Source organism: Microcebus murinus, chromosome 1, assembly GCF_040939455.1.
Source record: "Microcebus murinus isolate Inina chromosome 1, M.murinus_Inina_mat1.0, whole genome shotgun sequence".
In the NCBI taxonomy this organism is placed as follows: Eukaryota; Metazoa; Chordata; class Mammalia; order Primates; family Cheirogaleidae; genus Microcebus; species Microcebus murinus.
In genome coordinates, this window is record NC_134104.1 from 148672346 (window position 1) to 148696555 (window position 24210).

General features: G+C 46.1%; 1 protein-coding gene across 2 annotated transcripts; it reads right to left on the reverse strand.

The window, feature by feature from the left end:
* Nucleotides 1-9010: 9010 nt before the first annotated feature.
* On the reverse strand, nt 9011-21477 carry LYZL4 (lysozyme like 4). Of its 2 annotated transcripts, none has more exons than XM_012770249.3 (5): nt 21284-21477; nt 19088-19321; nt 18826-18975; nt 15346-15424; nt 9011-9254 (listed from the first exon to the last, which is right to left on the reverse strand). In XM_012770249.3, the coding sequence occupies exons 2-5, from the start codon at nt 19224-19226 to the stop codon at nt 9185-9187; spliced, it is 438 nt and encodes a 145-aa protein (XP_012625703.1). In that variant the 5' UTR covers nt 19227-19321; nt 21284-21477; the 3' UTR covers nt 9011-9184. The 2 variants fall into 2 exon arrangements, with proteins under 2 accessions (XP_012625703.1, XP_075850710.1); XM_075994595.1 differs by having other exon boundaries at nt 19088-19340.
* Between the last annotated feature and the right edge of the window lie 2733 nt (nt 21478-24210).

Below are 24210 nucleotides of genomic sequence, written 5' to 3' on the forward strand. Positions count from 1 at the left end.
TGGCAAGCAAACAAGGACGTTTCTGGAGTCCCCTGCCCAAGGGCATCAGACACTTCTACAGCCTCCAGTAATCATGCAAACCCGGACTGGATCCTGATCTTAAAAGCGGAAACAACAACAAAAGCGAAGCTCCCAGGAGACAAACGACCTGGGTGAAAACACTGTGGCCAGAGACGCAGATCAGTCTGACGAGTCAAGCCGCGCTCCTTCCACCCAGCTGGAGGGTTATCCGGGAGCTCAGTTTCCCCAGTCGTGACTGGTGATCCATCGGCTGTCTCAGGAAACCGATGAGATGTGCAGAGAGCCCCCTCAGAGAGCCGTGAGTTCTGAATGCCAGCAGAGCTTAATCCTTCTTGAGACCCTCAGCACAAGAGAGCTGGATATAAACTGACATCCAGCAAAATGTTTAGACGTTCACTGAAAAAGTATTCAGAATTGCTAAGCTCGTGATGTGAGCCCTTACTTTTAAATGAGTGCACATGCAGATGGGATGTCTTGTTAAAAAAAAAAAAAAATGACAACCAGTTCAATTGAGACTATTTTCAAAACCTAAATTTAAAATTCCATTTGCCCTCAGAATGGATGATTTATAGATAAGAAAAACATTTTTGTGATGACAGCTGCCCTGAGATTTGGGGACAGGGTGGGGAGGAGGTAGGGAAGCCTGGAGGGCTCTACGTACCTAGCCGGGAAGTTTGGGGATACTGAGAGCCACACAATTGCATCTAGGCGAAACAATCACGTTGCTCATTCATTCCCAAGTGCAAAGGGCCGAGATATTGTCTATTGCCCTCAGCTCTGCTCGCACCTGCTTCTGTGTGCTCCCCTGGGTCGCGGGCGCTGGAGGCCGGGGAGGTACCCGTGCCAACGCGTTTCCACGTGCAGTCTGGGCTTCACCACTGAGACACGTTCACGGAGATTTGGAAGGCAGAAGGGAAGTAATAGACATTCCCCATCTGACAGAAACTGGTACACGTCTAGATTTTGAAGGCCAGAGTTCCTGCGTCTTCCTCTGCCACTTACCTCACTCAAGGCGGCCGAGTTCCTGGGAAGTTGGCAGCAGTTTCCTGCAAGTTCCAGACACCAGGGAAGCATCAGCAACTTTCTGACTCCTCAAACCACTGGTGCAGTGCGCCCTAGAGGTGGCTGACTTTTGCTCCTATAGCTCTTCTGCCAATCGTTGCCAGCAACTAATTCCATGGAGCCCCTGGAAAGCCCTGATAGGAAAGTCACAGCATAGTCCCCTGGGTCTTGAAGCACAGCTGGGTCCTGTTCCAGAAATATTAATAACTATTTCCCTATTGAGAAGCGGTCCCTGCCTTGCTACGAAGGCTGGCTATGGGAGTCCGAGTGACCGTATGATCTGAACCGCCCATTTTGAACTAGATGTTCTCTGATTGTCCAAGTCACAAAGGTGGCTTTATGTGTGCAGCAGCAGGCCACCATCAAGTGAAAGTGACAGATCTAAATGGGGCTCAAGCACATCCTGAAGGCCGAAAGCTGCCCACGCAGGTGGCTCAGATCCCTGTCGTTCCTCTTTCTACTCCCTCCGCCCTCACCTACAGCTTCCTGGGGAGTTCTTTATGACATGTTGACCAAGGGGGGAAAAAAAACTCAGGCCAAATTCATGGAGGAATCTACACAGGGTGCTGTACCAACTAGATGCAGACTGCTATTGTATTATGCAGAGGACAGTGGGAAGGAAAATTGCACCTACAGGCAGAACTTTAAACAAGACAGTGGGTTGTTCATTTTTTCTGGAAAGAAAAATGTTCAAAGGTAGAGATACATGTTGACTTATAGGAGGTGACTAAAGATCTGGCTGGATGGTGAGGGATTTAGAAGGAGCAAGACTGGAAGATTGGCGACTGTGGAGGAATGGGGAAAGGATTTGCAGACAGTCCCCACGGAATGGGGACAGAGCGTGAGGACATCGGCATCCTGTGTGAATGCTCACAGCCGGGGAGGCCTCCAATAATCCAGTAGACAAGATGAACCTCGAGTGTCAGCAGCCTCTTTCCACAGCCACACCTGATGAGCAAAGTGGCTATGGTGGCAGGGTTGAAATTCACGCATGTCCTCAGCAACATGGATTTCTCTTTGCCAGAACCGACCTGTCCAACCTACCAATAGCACAGCCCACTGATGGCCCTGACAGGACACCGTTCCCCAGAGGCACTAGCTGGCCGCTGTTTGGTAGGGGAACTACACTGGACCCCTTTTGTCCTGGCAGGAGCAGCTGTGTCTGTATTCACGGGAATGTTTGCCGGCCCACCTTGCCTCCCTGCAATGCTTCTACCAGCGCCCCCACCCCATCCATGGGCCCACAGAGTGCCACACTCCTTGCTGTGGCGTCTGCATAGCATGGGTGAATTGTAAATGGTCTATATTGACTACACGCCTATCTCTAGAGCAAATGACCCCTGAGGCCAATACTATGGGATGTGTTAACTAAAGAAAAGTGATGCTCTACCTTTACGTCTACCCTTACTTAGGTCAGTGAGTGACTTTGGAACGAGATGAAGCAGCCTGTCCGCATTATTTAGGAAGGATAATGGGACTGACAGTTTGCATCTGGTTTTGGTAGAGCCTGGGAAGGAGGGTTTCGGTGGTTGAGGCTGGTCACGCAGCTAGAGGGAGCTTACGTGGCCAGCTCAGTGGAAGACCAGGCTTTTTGGTACCCCACCACGACCAGGCTTTTTGGTACCAACGTGCTTCCCACGCACACCAAGGGTGGTGTAAGACCTGAAGACGATGCATGTCCCGTGTGACCCAGCAATGTGAGGACAAAGAAGTCTGTGCCCGAGGTCTCTGGGCCCCTTTCCGTGCATATCCATTTGCTGCTGCTGCCGTACTGTCCAAGGTCTGAGGACTGAGCCTGGGTCCCTCCAACACTGACCAGGAAGAAGAGGGGACACCAGCAGAGGAGGTGAAGGCGTAATGGCCAGTGAGGTGGGACAACGTATGGTGGCCCCGAAAGACGGTGAGTTAAGTGTTTTGAGGCGGAGGGATGGATCAACCGTGTCAAGTGCTGCTGGGAATGAAGATGCGGACTGAGAACGGATCGTAAGATCTGGCGATACGAAATCACTGGTGACTGTAACAAACGTGCTTCCAATGAGGCAGACTCAAGAGAGAATGGGAAGGATTCAGAGAAGAAAGGGAACTTGGACAATTGTTTTGAGGAATCTTCTGATGAAATGACAGGAAATCAGAGGCTGGGAGAGATTATAGTAAGTTGTAATGATGGTGTAAGCCAGGGGTCCTCAAACTTTTTAAACAGGGGGCCAGTTCACTGTCCCTCAGACCGTTGGGGAGTGCGCACTGTGGGCCCGAGACGAGTCGGCTGCTAAGCAGGACAGGCAGCGGCGGCAAAACCACCCGGAGGGCCGGGCTAAGCAATGGAGCAGGAGGGGAAAGGGACAGCACGTTGTCACTTGTGCCTTGCAAAGTGAGACAAGGGGGGAGTGGGGTGAAACCCAGGCAGCAGGTGGAGAGGGTGGCGGCCAGGAGTATCCACAGTTCACCCATGACAACAGGGGCAAGGCGGGCAGAGGTGGGCACGGGGCTGCAGATGGTCTTATCTGATGCTTCTATTTCCTCAGTGGAAGAGGAAACAGCAGCTAAGAGGGTGCGTGAGGGAGGAGGTGTTGGAGATTTAAAGAGAGAGGATTGAGTGCGAAACAGTCACCTAAGAGACTGGAAATATAAAAGCCCACTTGATGATGGTTGTCAAGAATTCAAAGTGATACCAGTCAACACAGTTTGGTGGGTTGTTTTTTTTTTCCCTTCTCTAAATATGTACAGCCACTTGGGTGCAAATGCAGAGTAGGCAGAGAGCTGGGTTTAACTGGGATGGGGTCGCCATGTGAGTATGTCAGAAAGAGGAGAGCAGGGCCAGGGGGATGAGGGTGCACAGGTGACATCATTGCGGTCGCAGCTCTGGAATCTAAGCCAGGGCAGGAGGGAGCTGAGGGATGGTGCAAGGGTGATAGGCATGAGCCACCACACCCAGCCTGACGCCTGTAATCCTGGCATTCTGGAAGGCCAAGGAGGGTGGATCGCTCAAGGTCAGCAGTTCAAAACCAGCCTGAGCAAGAGAGAGACCCCCGTCTCTACTGAAAACAGAAAGAAATTAATTGGCCAACTAAAAATATACAGAAAAAATTAGCCGGGCATGGTGGCGCATGCCTGTAGTCCCAGCTACTTGGGAGGCTGAGGGAGCAGAATCGCTTGAGCCCAGGAGTTTGAGGTTGCTGTGAGCTAGGCTGACGCCACAGCACTCTAGCCTGGGCAACAGAGTGAGACTCTGTCTCACAGAAAAATAAAAAAATAAAAAGAATTGTTGGCATCAAAGACCTGTTCGGGGAATGCAATGAAAAGATGCAAGGTGGTGATCAAAGAGTGGGGTCTTAGAATTGATATTTTTAAGGTGGTAGAAAACTTACGAGTCATGACAAGGCTAAGGTGTGGCAGTCACAGTGGTGGATGAAGGAAGGCTGAGGATGAGAACTCTGCAGGTGATGACTTCGAGGAACTGAGGTGCCAGGGTGCTGGTGGCTCATCCCCGTAAACACTGAAGCCATCCAGAGTGGCGACCCCTATAGTGGTAGGAAAACAGGAGCCAGTCAGTGAATGAGGGCAGGGACAGGAGAGTGGAGGAGGAGCACCTGTCTCAAAGGAGCTGGGGAACTTTAGGTAGGACGGAGGAGGCAGCAGTGAGGAGTGGGGGCACTTGGCTTGCCTCTAGCTCCGGAAGCACGTGGGGACCAGGGCCACTGAAGGGGAGTTCTGGAAGGCAGGGCACTGAGAGTGGGTGAGGTACAATCGTCTTACTCCAGTAACTGACTTGGCCAGGATACGCTGCAGGGTACACATGGCACCAGGGAGCAAAGGCCACACACACACACACACACACACACACACACACTCTCCCCACTCCGGGCCCTCCTGGTGGCAGATCTGTAGCAGAGTTTTTACTCATCAACTTAGCATGGAGCCAGAGGGCCCGGGAACCAGAAGCCCCATGGCCTCACTGCCACCCCGCAGCACCACCACTGCGTGGCCGGCCCAGACAGCATCATTCGCTTCAGTCTGCAGACGGGAGAAATGGGGCTCAGGCTGGAAGCAGTTCAACCATAAGTAGCAGAGCCAGGTATGGTCCCTATGGACCATAGGGACCAGGCTTCTGACTCCTCCCACCCCTGTGCTCTTTGCACTAATCAGTTTCTCCCCAATTTCCTCAAGATCAGATTTATCTGGATACACTTTTACAATTTACAGATTTCTGGGCTACACACCTGAAGTTATGCATTCAGTAGGTCTGGGGCATGGCCCAGGAAACAACATTTTATTTTATTTTATTTTATTTTATTTATTTTATTTTATGGTGGCTAGAACATCAATTCATTTATTTGAAAATTGATAAAAGGAAGGATGCAAGCATTTATTGCCTTTTCTATATGAACTGTATTTCAGAATACCTAATAGTTTATGATACAATTTCTTTTTTTAATTTTTTTTTATTTCAGCATATTATGGGGGTACAAATGTTTAGGTTATGTGTGTTGCCTTCCTCCCTCCCTTCCCCCCAGAGTCAGAGCTTCAGGCATGTCCATCCCCCAGATGGTGCACATTGCACTCATTATGTATGTATGTATATACCCATCCCCTCCTTCCCCTCATCTGCCTGATGCCCAATAAATGTTATTCCTATATGTCCACTTAGGTGTTGATCAGTGAAACCAATTTGCTGGTGAGCTCATGTGGTGCTTATTAGGAAACAGCATTTTAACAAACGCATTTTGTCATGACAGAAGTTTGGAATGCTGCAGGCCACCACACTGTCTTCTCTATTGATTTATGCAGCTGAGAAAGTTCCCTCAATTTCCCAGCCTTTGGACTGGGCAGCATGACAATGACCCAATGTCTCATGCTAGTTGCCTAACATCTCTTCAATGCAACTTCTTAATTAAAAAGCTGGAGACCCAATTTTCTAGCTAATGAATGGAATAGAAAATTAATACCAACACAATACCAGGGTTTGGAGGGGGTTAGGTGTGAGAGCCATGGGTTTCGGGGGGATGCCTTCCCATCTTCATCACTTTGGTAATCCCTCCAAACGTCAGTTATCCCACTTGTGATATGGTTATAAATCATTCCTACCTAATAAGGCTTACCAAAGTCTGGGAACATTGTATGCAAAGGTCTTTGTGTAATATTTATAAAATTAGAGTTGATGTGGTAGCTGCTGGTCACAGAAGTAATAATAACGGGGATTGCTGTTGTTGAGATTTCCTAAGCCAGCTTTGATCATTCTGTGCCACCAGACAAGGAGATCTGGCCCCAGAATGAATGCTCATTGTAATGCCCAGTATCAGTGGGCTTGAGTGCACCGAGCCAGGAGTTGATGTTGGGAAACCCTAGAGAGCCTGTTCCAATCGATACACTAACATTTGCTTTGTCCTCACGCCTCATGCCCGTGTTGACACAGTGGCCATTAGGGGCCGATGAGCTGCAGCAGAAGCAATGGGCTGGAAGCAGGCGGCAGCACGCTGGGTTTGGCACTTGAGGAGACAGCGTTTTAATCAATTGCGGGTTGTCATTAATTCTGGGTTGAGGTCAGGTGCATTAGCGCTCTCGAACCCACCCTCGGAAACAGCTGGGGTTCCCAGCTCAGTAAGAAAGTTGCTTTCAAGGTCTCCAAAGTGTCTCATTGATCTCAACAGAAAGTGCTGCTTTCTGTGCTCACAGGAATTTTACTGTCTGATTCGCGCTGTGTGGTGGGGAAATATCAAATACCCATTTCTCTGGAGAGGAGGGAAAACCACACAAAACCTTTTGGTTAAGGTGATCCGTCATTCCTGAACATGAGCAAAATTTCTGCCCCTGAAATTCTAACTTGCAGCCATTTCTTGTCCTTCCTGAAAGTGACCAAGACACAAACAAAAAGAAGGGCTGCTTTGCTTAAGCTCTGCCTGCCTTTTTTTTTTTAATTTTGTTTTTTTATTTCAGTGTATTATGGGGGTTCAAATTTTAAGGTTTCAAATAATGCCCTTGCCCCCCTCACCCCACAAGTCTGAGCTTCAAGTGTGACCATCCCCCATACGGTGCACATCTCACTCATTATGTATGTATATACCCATCCCCTCCTCTCCCCTCGCACCTGCCCAATACCCAATTAATGTAATTCCTATGTGTCCACTTAGGTACTGATCAGTTAATACCAATTTGCTGGTCTTTTTTTTTTTTTGAGACAAAGTCTCACTCTGCTGCCCGGGCTAGAGTGCCATGGAATCAGCCTAGCTCACAGCAACCTCAAACTCCTGGGCTCAAGCAATCCTCCTGCCTCAGCCTCCTGAGTAGCTGGGATTACAGGCATGCGCCACCATGCCCGGCTAATTTTTCCTATATTTTTAGTTGTCTAATTAATTTGTTTCTATTTTTAGTAGAGATGGGGTCTTGCTCTCTGCCTGCCTTTAAGGTGGCCCCTGTGCACCTAACTTGTTTCATTTTTTTTCTAGATTGAAAACAATAAAGGAGTATACACATTCTAGCTTGTCCATATAATGGGATTCTGTGTGGTCATGAAAAAAGGTGCTGGGATCCCTGGCATAGACCTGGAAACATTAGATCACAAAATATTGAGTGAAGAAAGCAAGGTAGAAAATTATATATTTAGTAGTGGTCCATGTTTGTAAGGAGAAAACAATGCACAAACACACATACACACACACACAATAACGTAGGGAAGGATACACAGCACGATTGAACACAAGCCATCCCTAAGTCAGGGTTCTCTCAACTTTAGCTCCGTGGCAATGATGCAAACTTCCATTCCCAGTGGGGACATGATGGATGCTTGAAATTTCCTTCTCTGTGACTATCTATACTCTCCAAGTTTTCTTCATTAAATACAAGTTGTTTGTGTAATTTTTAAACATAAAAAATTTTAAAAGGGGCAGCCCCAAACAGGCACTACAGCATTCTTTATAAGGTTTTAAAAATGGCAACAGCTAAAAAATCTAACAGTAGGGGAAAGTGAAATAAGATATGGTACATTTATACAATGAAATATTAACTGGCACTAGAATTGCGTTTTGAACAATCTATAACACCATGTTGAAGCAGATGCTGCAAACAGGATCTCTCAATACCACCCCAGTTCTTTCCTTCCTGTACAAGAGCTGAAAGGTTAAGGGCTATGTTTTCCAAACCCCATATGGTGTGTGCCCCACAGGTGACCTGACCTGATGAGCAGACACCACTGCTGCCAGGTCTCGGGCAGGTGTCTCCAGGAAGCCCAGACTCACCCCTGCTGTTCCATCCCATGCAAGGAATCCGTAAGCCACTGAACTCCTGAAATATACCCCTTTCTGCTTAAAATCAGAAGACACACAGGGGAAATATTTAGTGCCCTGTTTGCCTTCTTTCTAAAAAGTCAGCCACAGAACTATCTGCAGTATTATCACAGCATTGTTGAAAAAAAATAAAAATAAAAAACCTATCCAGAGAAAAGACCAGAAGGAAATGCAACCAAAATAAAACAGTCATTTTTTTGGGGGGGGAGGGGTACTGAGACTATAGGAAGACTCTGCTCCTTTTTAACATATCTGTATTTTTCAGAATATCTCTGGTGTATGGGTTATTTAACTTTCTATGAGAAAAGAGCAACTATCTCTTGATTTTCCCCGTAGAAGTGCAAAGAGGAGTCTGTGATCACCTCACGTCCCCCGAGTGTCCCAGCATGGAAACACGCTGGCCCTGGAGGCCCTGCTTGGACCCACCTCACTTCCTCTCTTCTTCCACTCTTTGCTTCCACAGTATCCTTCCTTCCTCTCCCTATTTAATATTGATGTTCATGGACATGTGTTATTTTCCGGAGAGTTTCCTCCCTTCAAATCCTCCATCTGAGATGAAATAAAAACGAATCATAACAATGGTAAATAATAGCGATCACAGTAACAATCGTAATAGAATAATGCAAGCGGAGACCTTTGGCCCAGGTTGAGTAACTAACTTGGTTTATTCTGCGTCCCTCATCGCATGAAGCAAACTTTTGTCCTTTTCCGTCTGGAGCTGCCGAGCAGTGACATAATCAACAGGATTGAGTGAAGCGGCAAACAGAAAAGCGTCTTCATTCACAAGACGCACCTGGTGAGTGTGAGGGGGACCTCTCAGGTGGCTACAGCTTGCAACCGTCTAGCCAGCGCGCCAGGGTGTCGGAGTACTGGCAGAACCGGGACCAGGTGGGCCTGCGGAGAGGAAGGCGGGGAGAGTGAACGGGAGGGGCTCCTTAAAGCCAGAACTAGGGGCACGGCTCTGAAGGCTTTCCTGCAGCTCCAGGGCCATGTCCCCACACCCTGGAATGAATGCCGGCGCTTCCCCCACCCTGGTGCCCACAGCACCGCCGTGCCCTTCCATACACCCTGCACGGTGAGACGGGGAGGCTGAGCTGTGAACCGTGAAATTCTCCCCCAGAGCTGCAAGGGAATCATGATTAGCTTATCCAGAGAGAGCTTCGGAGATGTTCTGTGACTTGCTCAAGGTCACACGGTGAGTCCTTGGCAGACCTGAGGGCTAAGATCGGAACCCTCATGCCCCTGGGCCAGGGCCACCTTCACCTTTCCATGTGCCCGCTTCACTCCTCACCTTCCAGAACTCCTTCCAACTCCTCCCTCGACCCGGCCTGGGTCAGCAGGACTGGATTTCTCTAACCTTTTCTCCTGGTGCCCCTAAAAGTGGTTCCCCCATTCCCAGTCCCAGCACCCACTCCTCAGGTTCTCCCCTGGCTACCAACAGGCTGGTGGAGGCACCAGCAGCTGTAGCCACCAGAAATCTTGTCTAGTTGCCCCACTGCTCAGTTGGGCAGGCCTCCATGGGTCCTCCGGGGTAGGAGGTCGTGTAGTGGAAACTGGCCCCTCGTAGCCATAGAGCAGCAGGGGAAATACATATAAAAATAATTTCAGAAATCCCAAGGCTCTGTGTGGCCCCAGGGCAGACATTGCAGAAGGGACTCCTGGTGGCTTCCAAGGTCTTGGTCTTCTCCTTCCTGCGTGTCCCAAGCCTGCAGAGCTGCCCCATCTGAGCTGTGGGGAAGATGTCGCTGCCCATTAGCTTAATAAGAGCTCACTGCACTGGGACCCTGGGCGGGTGAGAAGGCCCTGGTCAGCCTGGCTTCACGTGTCTCTACTTAGAGCCATATAGCAAGGCTGACGGTAGCTCATTAGTGCTTACCCTAGAGGGTCAAACAAGCTTCCAAATTAATTGGGAAGTCAAGACCATGTATGAAAGGTCTTTCCAACACTCTGAAAACAGTTAACATTAATAAAGGACTTTTATTTTAAAATGCGATCTGTTAAATTAGTGGTGAAAATAGGTTAATGACCAAGTGGTGCTGAGACCAATGACAAACCATTAGAAAAATATAAAGCTGGATCCCTAGTCCACTTTTTTTTTATATCAAAATAAATTCCAAGAGGGCCCAAGTTTTAATCATAAAAACCTGAAATCATAAAAATTTTGTGTTTTAAATTTATTTATCAAAAATTTAACATAGGGCTTATTTCGTGTCAACACTGCGCTAATACAGAGGAAAACATGGCTCAGTTGCTTTACAATCTTTGAGTATGAAAAACCTTCCTAGGAGGGAGATTTCATATAAACCCAGAAGCAATAAAAGAAAAGACCAAGGAATCTGATTCTGTGCAACCGTAAAACTCTTGCAGGATGAAAATACTATTTTAAAAAAAAAGTCAAAATACAAATAAGAAACCTGAAAAAAATAGTTCACACAGATAGGATGAACAAAGTTCTAATAAACCTAGTTTACAAAGGACACATAAAAAAATCAATGAGAAGAAAAAAACATTATCAATTCAATAGAAAAATGGGCTAAGGATGAGCAAGCAGTTTCCAGAAAAATGGCCAATAATCACATGAAAAGATGCTCAACTTCTTTTGTAATTTAAAAATGCAAAGTAAAACAGAATGGCATCATTTTGTATCTCTCAATTTCCCCAAACTGCATACATTTTTAAAACCCGCCAGGCTGGTGAGTTGAGGGGACATGGGCCCCTTCATGCAGTGTGGCTAGAGGTGCCCCTTCTCCCAATGACAATTTAGCAACTACCCTAAATGTACTGACTAGTCCCAACAAATCCCCTTCAAAGGATTTCCCTAAGGATACGCTTGAAGGAACATAAAAGTTCCAAAAGCAAGAAACTTACAATAGAATTTCGAAACAGCAGCAGCAGCAGCAGCAAAAATGGAAACAACCTAAATGTTCATCAGTAGGGGACTGGTAGATAAATTACCTGCAGCATCTATACAGTGGGGTACACTAAACAGCTGTTACAGAGATTACAGAGACCTTAAAGTTGACTTCTCAGTATCCAAGATGCATGAGCTCTATTAATCAGAAAAAAAGTGACGTGCGGGTCAGTGTTTATACTGGGATTCCATATGTGTTTAAAAATATTTGTAAAATACGTTTTTCTCTGATTTATAAGATATATTAACAGTGTTAACCTTCTGGAGGCTGCTAAGAGGAAAAAGTTTACCTTTCGTTTTAAAAATAATGAATTTTAAAAGATTAAAATGTTATGAATGGTTCTGGGTTATGGCCCCAAATGCAGCCTTACCTTTTCAACAAACATTTAAGGGGCAACCAATATGTGCCAGGCACAGAGCCAGATGATGGAGATACAAAGGCAAGAACAACTTAGTTCCAAAATACCTTAGAGGGGAAATAAAAAAAGCAACAACGAAAAGGCCTGACGTCTGAGAAAGACATACCTCCTGTGCCAGTTTCTGGACAGGTTCTCCACTGCCTACACGGCTCATGGGTTATGGTTGGGAACACCATGTAGGTTTTCCCCCTTGAAATGAGTCCACTTGCAGGTCCCTCCCTCCCACTGTCCGACACTGCTCGGAAACCCTGAGTCTGGACCCACCGGAGTTCTGAACAGCTGCCCTTTGGTTGCTTTCTGTACAAACCAGATCACAGATCTTCTGTGACAACCATCCTCATCTCTTTGAGCAGCCTGGTGGTAGCTGGGGCTTAGAATAGCACAGACCCAGGATTGATCCTACTGCTGTGGCCATAGGTAAGTTCTTCTCTGTGCCTCAGTTTCCTCACTTTAAAAAATGAAGATAAGAATACTCAATACAGAGGGATTTGTGAGGATTAAGTGATGCTGTGTATGTAAACATACAAAGTCTATACACTAAAGCAGTCAAGAGATTGTAGCTATCATTAAAGGATTTTCTCTACTGTAAGATATCTTCTATTTTAAGATTCATCAATGATTTAATAACAATGTTTGGGGAGGATACATTGATTGCAAAGTAAAAACTAATTTCAGAAATACTAAGATATAAAAAATGGTACCATCAGAACTAAGGAATTATGACACTGTTTGTAGATCTAACTGGACACTATAATGCCCAGAATCACCCAGACAGGCAGTCATGAGATGTGGGATATGGGGGAAAAAGGCATGGAAAGGCGGACATTTATGGTGGTAAGTGTCCCCTGGGTAGTGCAGGGATGCCATGATTAATGACATAGAGGTGGTAGCAGTACATGCTGAAAATGGAGGGTTTTCATGCACTCTATTGGTTCAGTCTATCAGAAAGAGCCAGACACTCACACCAGCAAAATCTCCAAACTGGAAATTTGGCCAAGAGATGTGCCCACCAATCCACCCCCAGATGGACATCTGAGAGAAGGGTTTGGCCATCACACAGGTAACAGTCAGCAGAGATAAGAAAAGGCCTATTGCAATCTGCCTATTGGCAAATACTGAATATGAGTAAATCTGTCCTTATTTGAGGAATGGTAAAAAGAATAAAACTAACATGGCACCTATGAGGAAATATTACAAGAAGAAGAGGGGCATCATAATACAATTTAGAGGAACAGTCTTCTGAAAATAATATACTACAGGATGCAGAAGTGAGTTTCATAAAATTCATATCCTCAATAAGATGTAACTAGACATGACCTCTGGATAAAGCCATGGGAGAGAAGAGAGGTTTAAAAAGACAACAGTTTGAATTTTAAAAGGAAGTTGAATAAGCAAACATAGAATTGCAAAAACAGACAAAAAACACTAAAAACATAATAACCAAAATTAAACACTGAATTCATGATTTAAAAACCTTTAACAAACTAGAAATGTTAAGAAACATTCTTAATCTGATTAAGAGTATCTCAGAAAACTTGAAGAAAACATCACATGTAATGATAAAATATTGAACTTCATACCTGTGCAATTAGGAATGAGACAAGGATGCCACTGTCATCACTTCTATTAAACATTTACTGGCAATCCTGGCCAATGCAATAAGGCAAGAAAAAAGATATTGTAGAGCCAAATATGAAAGGTAAACCCATAAAACTTTTAGAAAAAAAGGACAATATCCTCATGACCAAGGACTAGGCAAATATTTATTAAAGATAACCATAAATGACAAGTAGTAATAAATTAGACTATATTAAGACTAACACCTTCTGTTTATCAAGACACCATTAAAAAGATGAAGAGGTAACCCACAGAATAAATGATATTTGCAATACATGTAGACAACAAAAAACATTTATCCAGAATATATAAATGTCTCTTACAAATTAATAAGAAAAAGACAGCAGAATAGAAAATTTGACAAAAGATTTGGACAGGCATTTCACATAAAAAGATATCTAAATGGCCAATGAACATTTGAAAAGGTGCTCAACCTCATTAGTCATCAGGGACATGCAAAGTAAAACCACAATGCAATACCCAACACAGTCATGAGCATAAACTAGAAAATACCAAGCATTGCTGAGAGTGGGAAGCAACTAAAACCCATAACTGCTGACAACAGTATAAACTGTGAAAAAAAATTTTTAGAAAATCTGCAAATATGTATATTCTATGGCCAGCAATTTCATTCCTCAGTATAATCAATGGAAAGCCATTTATATATTCACCAAAAGTATAAAATGTTCATGGCAGCACTAAAAAAGTAGAAACTACTTGAATGCCCACCAGTGAAAGAATGGATAAATAAGTGTGGTGTGTTCATACAATAGAATACTACACAGCAATGAAAGTGAATGAATTACAACTACACACAATAACATGAACAAATATAATGTTGAGTGAAAGAAGTCAGATACAGGCCAACTTGTAAATTTTCAAAGGCTTTTCTAAACAAATATCTGACTAAAGAGGAAATCAGAGTTGCAGTTATTTTGTATGGAAACTATATAATAATCAGTTAATATAGCTGATATATAAAGAGCTCTTTCAAATCAATATGATGACTTGAATTAAAAAATAGGCAAAGGACAGGGACAGGAAAAAAATCATGAGAGAATATCAATATATAACAAAAATTGGGAAAAATACCCGAATGGGATAGTATAAAGGCAAAAGAAGACAAAATTATTATTCACTTTTCAAATGGCAAAGGTTTTGTGACTGAAGAAGTTATAGCAAATAGGCATTTTATTAAACCTCTTATAGAAATAGAAATTGGGCCTGACATCATCATGGCTTGTGCCTGTAATCCTAGTACTATGGGAGGCCAAGGCAGGAGGATTGCTTGAGGTTAAGAGTTTGAGACCAGCCTGAGCAAGAGCAAGATCCCATCTTTACACAAAATAGAAAAATCAGTCAGGTGTGGTGGCATGTGCCTGTAGTCCTAGGAACTTGGGAGGCTGACACAGGAGGATTGCTTAAGCCCAGGAGGTTGAGATTGCAGTGAACTATGATGATGCCTCTGGACTCTAGCCAGGACAACACGGTGAGATGCTGTCTCGAAAAAAAAAAAAAGAAAAGAAAAAAAGGAAAGGAAAGGAAAGAGGAAAGGAAAGAAGAAAAGAAAAAAGGAAAGGAAAAAGGAAAGGAAAGGAAAAGAAAAGAAATAGAAATTGGTACAAGCTTGTTGGAGAGTCATTTTACCACATGCATCAATAACCTTAAAAGTATTCAAAAACCTTGTAAGAATTTATATGAAAGAAACAATCAGAAATTATTACAAAAAATACAGATGTTATTATAATAAACACAGAAATTTGTTTTAAGGAAGTTTATTCCGGCATTCTATATAACTCTAAACAAGATTCAAAATTTTAAAAGTACAACTGAAGACAGTTTGTCTGATAATGATTTCCATCCTTCCGTGGCCCTGGGATCGTGGAACTCAACAGCGTTCTGCTTACTTACCTTTGGTGAGTAGGAGCCCATGAGTTCGGGACTGCGGCTGTGCAGCAGCCAAGATTTGGCCAAGGTCAAGAGTAAAGACAATGGGAGAAGGTCACTGATACAGGCCGTATAAAAATGTACCACTTACCATGATCCCATCCCATCTTTCCCTTTTACAATTATCTTGACACATTCAATTGTCTTCTGCAAATTCTGGTTCAGTAAAGCTGCGGAGAAAATAAAGTGGAGTATACCATCCCCCATGTCACAGCGAAGCTAGAGTGATGTCAGGGAAGGTACAGGGTGCTCCCATAAGACAGGCTTTGTGTAACTGCAAGAAGAAATCTATCCCTAGATTCTTCTCAGACAACCCTAGGAGGTAGCAGATGTAGTCATCTTTTTCCAAACTCATTGATTTTTTTTTCTTGTAATTCTCATAATAATTTTCCCATTATATGTGTATATTTGACTGTTCTGTTCTAAGCAATATAAGAAGCAGTGGAGATACAAAGGCAAACACGATAAACCCAAAATCGGTCCCTGTCATCACAAAGCCTGCAGTCTGGAAGGGGGTAGGGGCACAGGCAATTATATTGAATAATACAGTGGATACCTAAGATGATGGGAGGATGCAGCTTGAGGCGGGAGCATCTTGGTAGGGGCGCCTGATTCAGACTTGAATGGTCAGGGAATGGCTACTGGGCAAAGAGACATCGAAAGGAGGAGGTAAAGGAGATTGAGGGAGTCGCAGGAGGAAAAGTGTCCAGGCACAGGGAACAGCACAGCACGTGGGAAGGCCCAGCGGTGCCTCTGAGCAGCCAACAAGTCTGTGCTCTCCTCCTTCCAGTCCCTCCTCAGAATGTGGAAAACAAGACCTCCCACTTATGCTACCCTCCTTCTTACCTACACTAGCCTCTCCTTTCTCTAACCTAGTCTGATTGCTTTTCCTTAAAACGCCACCACAGTGCTCCCTGGTTGCCTGTGAAACAGAACCCCAGATCCTTGGCTTAGTCCAGTGGTGCCCAATGTGCTTTTCCCCTTCTATAAACCTACTTCCCATCGCTTCCCGCTCCGACCCCACCGGACGCACGTCACAGGCAGGAGACCAAGACGGTGCCCTCCCTGAAGGTGGGTGCCCTGCCCACGACACCCACAGCTCAGGGATGGCAGGCAGTTCCTCTGCAGGACTTTGTTCATGCTCCTCTCCCAGCCTGGATCCGCTCATCCAAGCAGCACAGTCCTTAAAAGCCTGCCACTGACCACCTAGCCCGCCGTCTCCCCTCTCCCGAATAAAATGCCACTTGGATTCAGTACTTATCTGTTACATACATACACACATCCCGATCCCCATCTACCTTGTAAATTCTTCAAACAGAGAGAAGTTGTGTTCCTCGAGCACCAGGCAGTATCCCAGACGCTGCGCTCGACACTTGGCATACACTTGACACACACCGAAAACTCATAAAAGCCTTATGAGTTAGATATAGTTATCATCTCCGTTTTACAGATAGGAAAACTGAGGCTCAAAGCCCATTGCTTATAAGAAGTGGTGCCAAGATTCCGTGTGGCTCCAAAGCCCGTGCTATTTCTGTTCCTCCCTTTGCCTGCCGGGAGAAGGATGCGATTCCTCTGAGCTGCCCGCGGTACTTAGCTCAGGGGCTGGCACCTCCACATGGTGACTTGCTTCCTTGTGAATCCCATCAGCCTGTGGTTGCGAATTCCCAGGGAAGGCTGCTTTCTCTCGCTACTTGGAATGTCTTCGCTTTGGTGATTTTCTAGCTCACCCCTGGCCCCTGACCGTGCAGCCCCTGTTGCACCTCCCCACCTGGCTCAGGGCCTGCTGACACCGGGGCCATTACACCTGTGCACTGGCTGCAGAGAATCCCTGACGCCCCCTGATCAGCATCTGCCCCAGTCCTCACGCACACGTCTGCATTCTCGCGCCCCCTTTTCACCCGCTAGGGAGTTCCCTTCCTCTCTTGCCAACTCCGCCAGGTACTTTAAAAGATGTGGGTGTTTTTTTCTTTTCTGTTTTACATTCCACCTAATGGGAGAGTTTTTCAGGATATCTAGCCCACCATATTTTCATCATGACACCCAGTACTAACTCTTTTACAGATAGATAATTGTAAGTGTCTCCCATTGGATTCTGAAGACGCGTGTGTGTGCGCGCGTATTCATATGAAATATAAATTATGAGCCTGCTGTGTTTCTCTTTTCTCTTTTTGCCTTGGCTACCAGAAAGCTCAGGGTGACACTAAATATTTCATTTGATTTAAATTCAAATTAAATTAATAAATTTAATTGATTTAAAATGTGATTGAATTATACTATTAATGTATCTATCTCCCCAACTAGACTATGATTGTTGTAATTCACTATGGGCCCTGCATGGCATTTTACACACATTATCCCATTTAATGCTCAGAGCAACCCTAAGAGTTAGTTAATATTGTCCTTACTTCACAGATAGGGAAGCTCCAGGAAGTGACTTGCACAAGTTCACGTAGCTCTTAATGGGGAGCAGCTGGGATTCTCGCCAGGTTTCTGCCAGGTTCCTGTGCCTTTTCCTCCTACTTTCCAGTCCTGCCTCTCCTTGAATCCAGGACCTTTCTTACTCCTCTCTGGACTCCCAAGGCCAATCATGGAACCCAACCCAAGGCAGGTAGACCCCAGGCCACATGAGAAGGCTGCAAGCCTTTGCCCCACCCTCTCCACTCTGTCTCCTAAAGACCCAGCTCAGAAGCCACAGGCTCTAGAATGGTTCTCACCTGCCAAGGTGGAGGGAGGATTGCTCGTTAGGAAGGCCTTGAGGATGCCGGGGTGCTCGGGCCCTCCTTCTGTAGAAAGACAGTCTCTGGTATCAGGGAGACTTGGCCTGGCTGTGCAGCCTCCTGGTTTAGCCCAACCTGGGAGCCACACTGCTTGGGTTTGCCTCTGAGCTCTACCACTCACCAGCTGTGTGGCCTTGGGCATGTACTTACTCTCTCAGGGCCTCAGTTTCCCCATTTAGAAAATGAGGATAATAACAGTGCCCACCTCATGAGGGTCATTGTGAACATTAGATGAGCCAATACCTATGAAGGGCTTAGAAGAGTACCTGGCAGGTAACAAGCACTAGATCAACAACTCCATAAGGCCTGGCACTTAGTGGGCGCTCAATAAATGCTCATGGAATGAGCGAATCCCGGACAACTGCCTCCTCCTGACCACAGGTCCTTGGGACCCCTAAGAGCAGTAGGCAAGCTCTGCCCAGGATGACCAGCCCCTATCTCCTCCTGGTGACCACTCTGCCTTTCCCAGTGGCAGCATCTGCCCCCTTGCAGAGAGGAGTGGTGGCTAAGCATGGGTGAAATCAGGCCCAACCTTGAGGCTGAGACAGATCTGATGGCTGCAGCCTCCTCTCAACGCCCCGGCACCTTCTCTGCCCATCTGGATGTGGGTCTCCATCACTCGCATACCTGACTCGCCACAGCGAGCCAGCCGGACACAGCGTGGCCCCTGCTCCTGCCAGGCCCTCCTCCTGCCTCTTCCAAACTCGTCAACTCTGGCCATTGGGAAGGCAGACCTGTGAGCACAGTGCCACAGCCTCCAGTGCCCTGGCATAGGATGGAAGGAGGGGACATACCGGAACATTCCGTATGGCAGCGGCTCTTGCCATGGCCACACCAGTCATTGCTTCGGATCTGAAAGAGGCCGTAGCCAGTGTAGCCTCCAGGTGCGTTGTCGTACACGGCTGTGGGGTTGAACTTGCTCTCAAAATAAGCCAGGCACACCCCTAAGAAGGAACAGGAGGTGCGTGGCTCTGAGGAGAGCTGGAGGTGGGGGTGCCTGGGCCAGAGGTGGAGGGCAAGGAGGCCAGTGGGGGCATGCTGAGAGGGCCTACTCACAGTTTTCAAGGCTGTAGCCCTCATAATAAGTCAGGCCTCCTTGGTGGAGCTTCTTAGCCACTGTGCAACGCCCTATGATGCGAGCACTGCTTGGAAACACCAGGCAGCCAATGAGGGAGAGAACCACAGACGCCTTCATCTTCTCCAGGTGCTGGGCAGCACAGGGCAACGGCGGCCAGGTGAGTGGGCGGGGTCACAGATAATTCCCACCAAGACCACGGGGACACTGGTCCTCTGAAGGAAGAGAAGGGCACTGTGGGGGAGGGGTGTGCCATAGAGCATGTTCAGGAAAATGGGGTTCTCACCTGGCATAACCATGACACTTCTCCCCAGCCTAACTCTCTGCTCCACGTCACTGCAAACCTGGGCTACCTGAGGCCCTGCCTCTTCCCCTGTTTTCCAGGGAAATTGCACTTTTGAATTCCCCCTCTCCCCCACCATCACCACTTCTCTCTCTCCAGCAAAATCAATTGGCTTCTTGTTGGTTTGGATCTCACTCATTTCACATTGACGCCATCGTAAGTTAGGACATCTCTTCTTCCTGGCATTCTCACGGCCCCTAACACGCCATCAGCATATATCAGCTGGACAATCAATTGCACCATCCTGTCTGTCACCATTCACAAGTGTACGCATGTCCTCCGGGCTACAGTCACCTACACCAGGGGTTCTCCACCTTGGCACTTGGGCTGGAGAATTCTTTGCTCTGGGGACTGTCCAGTGCATTGGAATTGTTTAGGAACATACCTGGTCTCTAGATGCCAGTAGCTCTGCCTCCACCGTGTGACAAACAAAAACATCCCATAGGAGACAAAATTGCCCCTCTGCTAAGAACCAATGACCTAGACAAAATTTCTAGCTGGAGCAAAGGTTGGAAATAAGTATAGTTGCAGACATGACCATCATGCCAAATGCAATATCTAGCATGGCCTAGCGTTTAAGAGCTCAGACTTGGGAACCAGATTGTCTGGATCCAAATCCCAGCTTTATCCTACCATTGCCAAGATATCAGTGATCCCAGCAGAGATCTTGCACAAGTTATTCAATCTCTCTGTGCCTCAGTTTCCTCATCTCTTACAGAGATTCAAATAGTACTAATTGTGTCGACTTGAAGAGTAAATAAGTTAAACGTGCAAAGCACTAGGTCTCCTGTGGGCACTTGCTTTTCTGAGCTCTGGTTGCACTCCCTTGGCTTAAGAACTGAATTTCAGTGCATGTGGGGAAAGTCCACGCTTTCATTTCGACAGATCAGGCAATAGTTTCAGGCCCTGTCTCAACTCATACAAGGGAGGCTGAGTCCTCTCACCGTCCCTCCTCTCCAGCAGCCGGTTCAGCGGGGAGTGATGTCTGCTGCTCTTCCCAACCCTACCCACCTTCCTCCATCTCTTCCACCATCATCCTAGTCCAGACCACCACCATTTCTGACCACGGTAGGAGTTTCCTAACTACACTCCCCTTTGACATACTCCCCTAAATCCAGTCTCCACACAGCAGCTAGAAGGGCCTTTTCAAAAGCTTGTATCTAGTACATCATTCACCTGCAATGGATTCCCCTTGCATGATAAATAAGATCCCAACTCCTCAACCTGGCTGACAAGACCCTCCTGCCACAGCCGCTGAGCACCTCTCCGGGATGATTCCACACCACTCTCTCCTCCTTTGCTCACTGTCACCCTGCTGCAGCCACCTTGCATATTTCTTTTTCTTGAACATACCACAGGCCCTTTGCACCGGCCATTCCTTCTGCCCGGAGCACGACAGCCCCGACCACCGCATAGTTTGCACCCTCTTGTCATGCTCTCAGCTCAGACGAGCTCACTACCTCAAAGAAGATTCCTTGATCACTGCCCCATCGCAGAAGATTATTTTTATTTTCTTCGCAACATAAGTCAATCAATATCAGCAATTCCCTTGTTCATTTATTTGTCCACTTGCTGATTTTCTGTCTCCCCTACCAGAGTGTAACCACGAGGGATGCGGAAACCTGGTCTGTTTTGCTCTCTGCTTTATCCCCAGAACTTAGAACAAATCTGGTGCATAGTAGGTGCTTAAGGGACCTTTGTTCAATGAACAAATGAACAAACACTACTCTTCCCGGCAGAACTGCCATCCGAGGAGCACTGAGTGAAATTTCTGATAAGCATCTCCTACAATTGGGTATGGTCCCGCCCACCCTGGCCCCTGCCCACCACATACCCCCTTGACAGTCTGCCGGTCCCCTGCAGGCCCTCAATGCCTTCCGAGGGAAGCAGGAGAGCAGCCACTGCCGCAGCCTTGACGTCTGTTGCAGGCAAATTGTTCTACCTACGCTTGCTTCCCTGGAGTTTTCAGATGCCACTTCCTCAATAATTTGTTTGCCTTCACCCAAGGGTCCCTCTGCATGACTTGCTCTTCTAGAACCTTTTCTATGACATCAGTTGCTATGCACCAGAATATTCAGAAAGAGGAAGGGGTCTGTCACCATCACATTTGTATTAGTTTTCTGTTGCTACTGAAACAAATTACCACCAGTTTAGTGGCTTAAACAGCACAATTTATTATTTTAAAGTTCTATAGCTCAGATGTCAGGCCAGACACGGTGGCTCATGCCTGTAATGCCAGCACTCCGGGAGGCTGAGACAGGAGGATTGCTTGAGTCCAGGAGTTTGAGGCTGCAGTGAGGTATGATCGTACCAGTGCACTTCAGCCTGGGTGACAGAGTGAGACTTCATCTCAAAAGAAAAAAAAAAAAAGTCAGACTTAGGTCCCACAGGGCTAAAATCAAGGTGCCAGCAGGGCCTGTCTGGAGGCTGTAGAAAAAGATTCACTGCCTTGCTCACTTGGGTTGCTGGCAGAACAAAGTTCCTCGCAGTTGTAGGGCTGAATTCCCCGTCTCCTTGCTGGGTGGCAGCTGAGGGGCTGTTCCCAGCTGCTAAGGGCTGTCTGCGCTGCTCAGCTCTGTCACCCTTCCTCTGCCTTCAAAGCCAGCAAGGGTGGTTCAAACTCTTTCACATGTGGAATTTCTCCTGCCTCTTCTTCTGTCTTGTATCTTTCTGTCCCACTTTTCTTCCTCTCCTCCATTTCTCAGGACTCATGTGATTAGATTGGTCCACTGAGACTATCCAGGATAATCTGCCTGTCTCAAAGTCCTTAACCTTAGTCACATCTGCAAAGCCCCTTTTGCCCGGCAAACTAACATATTCAGAGAATCCAGGACTCACCAGTAATCTGCCTGCCACAGCAATCTTCTGGGATGGGCCATCACAGGACCACCTTCTTAGGTGGAGCAGTGGGAAAAAAAATCTTATTTAGCTCCTCTACTCACCATGGGGCCATGGTCAAGGTCATCCTCTCTTGGAACCTGGGCAACTTCATTTTTGTCATGAGGGCATCAACTAGGTTATCTTTAAGATCCCTTTTGGCTCCAAAAGTTAAGATATATCGAGATGATCGAGGGTAAATTGGCCTTTTGAAAACACAGAAGTCCTTCCGGCTGACTCAGTGAGGACTGGTAATTACTGGATTAATTGAAAATGATCATGTGGAGAATCATAGAAGAAAAAAGTAAAACCAGGCCATAAACACTGAAGCTTAAATCTCTGAGTGCCTATTCACTCACCAATCTTTAGTGTTGGCCTTATCTTAGCTGAATCACAGGCTGGAGCACTGCTTAAACTTTTTTGTGTAAATCACGCCGTGCTACATTCCGTTGCTAGTTCCTATATCTTTAAAGTGAAGCAAGAACATCAAGACATGGGCAAAGCAATTTCTCCCAGGTTTCTCTTCTGGATTCTTAAGATTTTCCCAAACTTTCTTAGTTATAGTGCTCATTCCTACTCCTTTAGAAAAGTACCATTTTAATAATTTGCCTTTATCAAGTCTTTCAAATCACTCAATTTAGTTTTGATTATTACCTTGAGCTAGGCGACCAACTCGTATTTGTCTGGGATGGTTGGCCATCCTGCCTTGAGCCTTATGCACACTTAATTTATAAATTAGTACTGGTGCTACATCCCTATTTCCTTATACCCTTCAACTGAATTTTCAGAAATCAGTAGTCCTACTTACCACCATAGAGCGTTCTGCAACTGTTAAGCACTTGTAAACAGCTTTTTAAAGATAGAACTGAATTTTTATGTTTTCCAGAAAATCTCTAGCCATGATGGACTATGTCTCTTCTTCCAGAGTGAAGGGAGGGGAACAGAGGTCCTTCAGAGTTGGCCTGGTTACTAGACCTTCTCTGCCTTCCCCATTCCCTCCTTGCTGTTTGTGCAGACTTCTGTTCTTGTGTAGAGACTTCAGTGCATCTGCTGGGATGAGAACAGGGGCCCCAGAGATGCACTAGAAAGCACTAGAAAGTTTGCCACTGCTATTGTTACTGAAGCTGGGACAGGGACATCATGGAATGGCTTAGGGCAAGGGTTGGCAAACTGCAGCCCACAGGCCAAATCTGGCCAACCAATTGTTTTTATAACTAATTTTATTGGAACACAGCCATGCCCATTTGTTTATGTATTATCTAATGGCTGCTTTTGGCTACAATGGAAGAGTTGCGTAGTTGAGACAGAGAAGGATTGGCAAAACCTAAAATGTTCACTATCCAGCCCTTTACCAAATGCAATTGCCTAATTCAGAGTGTGGACTTGACTGAACCAATCTGGCTCTGGGTTTGCATCCTAGTTTTGCCACTCGCTAGCTGTGTGACCTATGAAACTTCACTCATCCTCTCTGTGCCTCAGTTTCTTCATCAATAAGGTAGGTTGTTGTGAGCCTACAATGTGACAATGTGCATAAAATTCAGAGCTGCCACAGAGTAAGCATTCCTAAGCCATGCTACTATTACAGTTCATATTCATTTTGGTGGGGGCCTATTCCTAGCCAATTCTAATTGTTCAGAATAAAGTTAGTAGCTGATTTCAAAGTAAAAGTCTTTCCAGGAAGAGGCACAGATGAGCCCGAAATAAAAGGCCTCATTATTTAAAGAATAATTGGGAAATGGGCAAAAGACATCAACCGAGAGTTCACAGAAAGAGAAATGCAAACGACCTCAAACATGAAAATGTGCTGAATGTACTCGTAATAAAAGAAGTGCATATCAAACCCATATATCCCATGCTGAAATGGCAAAATCCAAGTGTGCTAAC

What these genes read in the sequence shown, in the direction of transcription:
- LYZL4 (XM_012770249.3), bottom strand. Translation starts at nt 19,226, where the DNA reads ATGAAGGCGTCTGTGGTTCTCTCCCTCATTGGCTGCCTGGTGTTTCCA. An exon ending in GGGCTACAGCCTTGAAAACT is followed by an intron (nt 18,976 to 19,087) that starts GTGAGTAGGCCC and finishes GTTCCTTCTTAG; the next exon opens with GGGTGTGCCTGGCTTATTTT. An exon ending in CTGCCATACGGAATGTTCCG is followed by an intron (nt 15,425 to 18,825) that starts GTATGTCCCCTC and finishes TTTTCTCCGCAG; the next exon opens with CTTTACTGAACCAGAATTTG.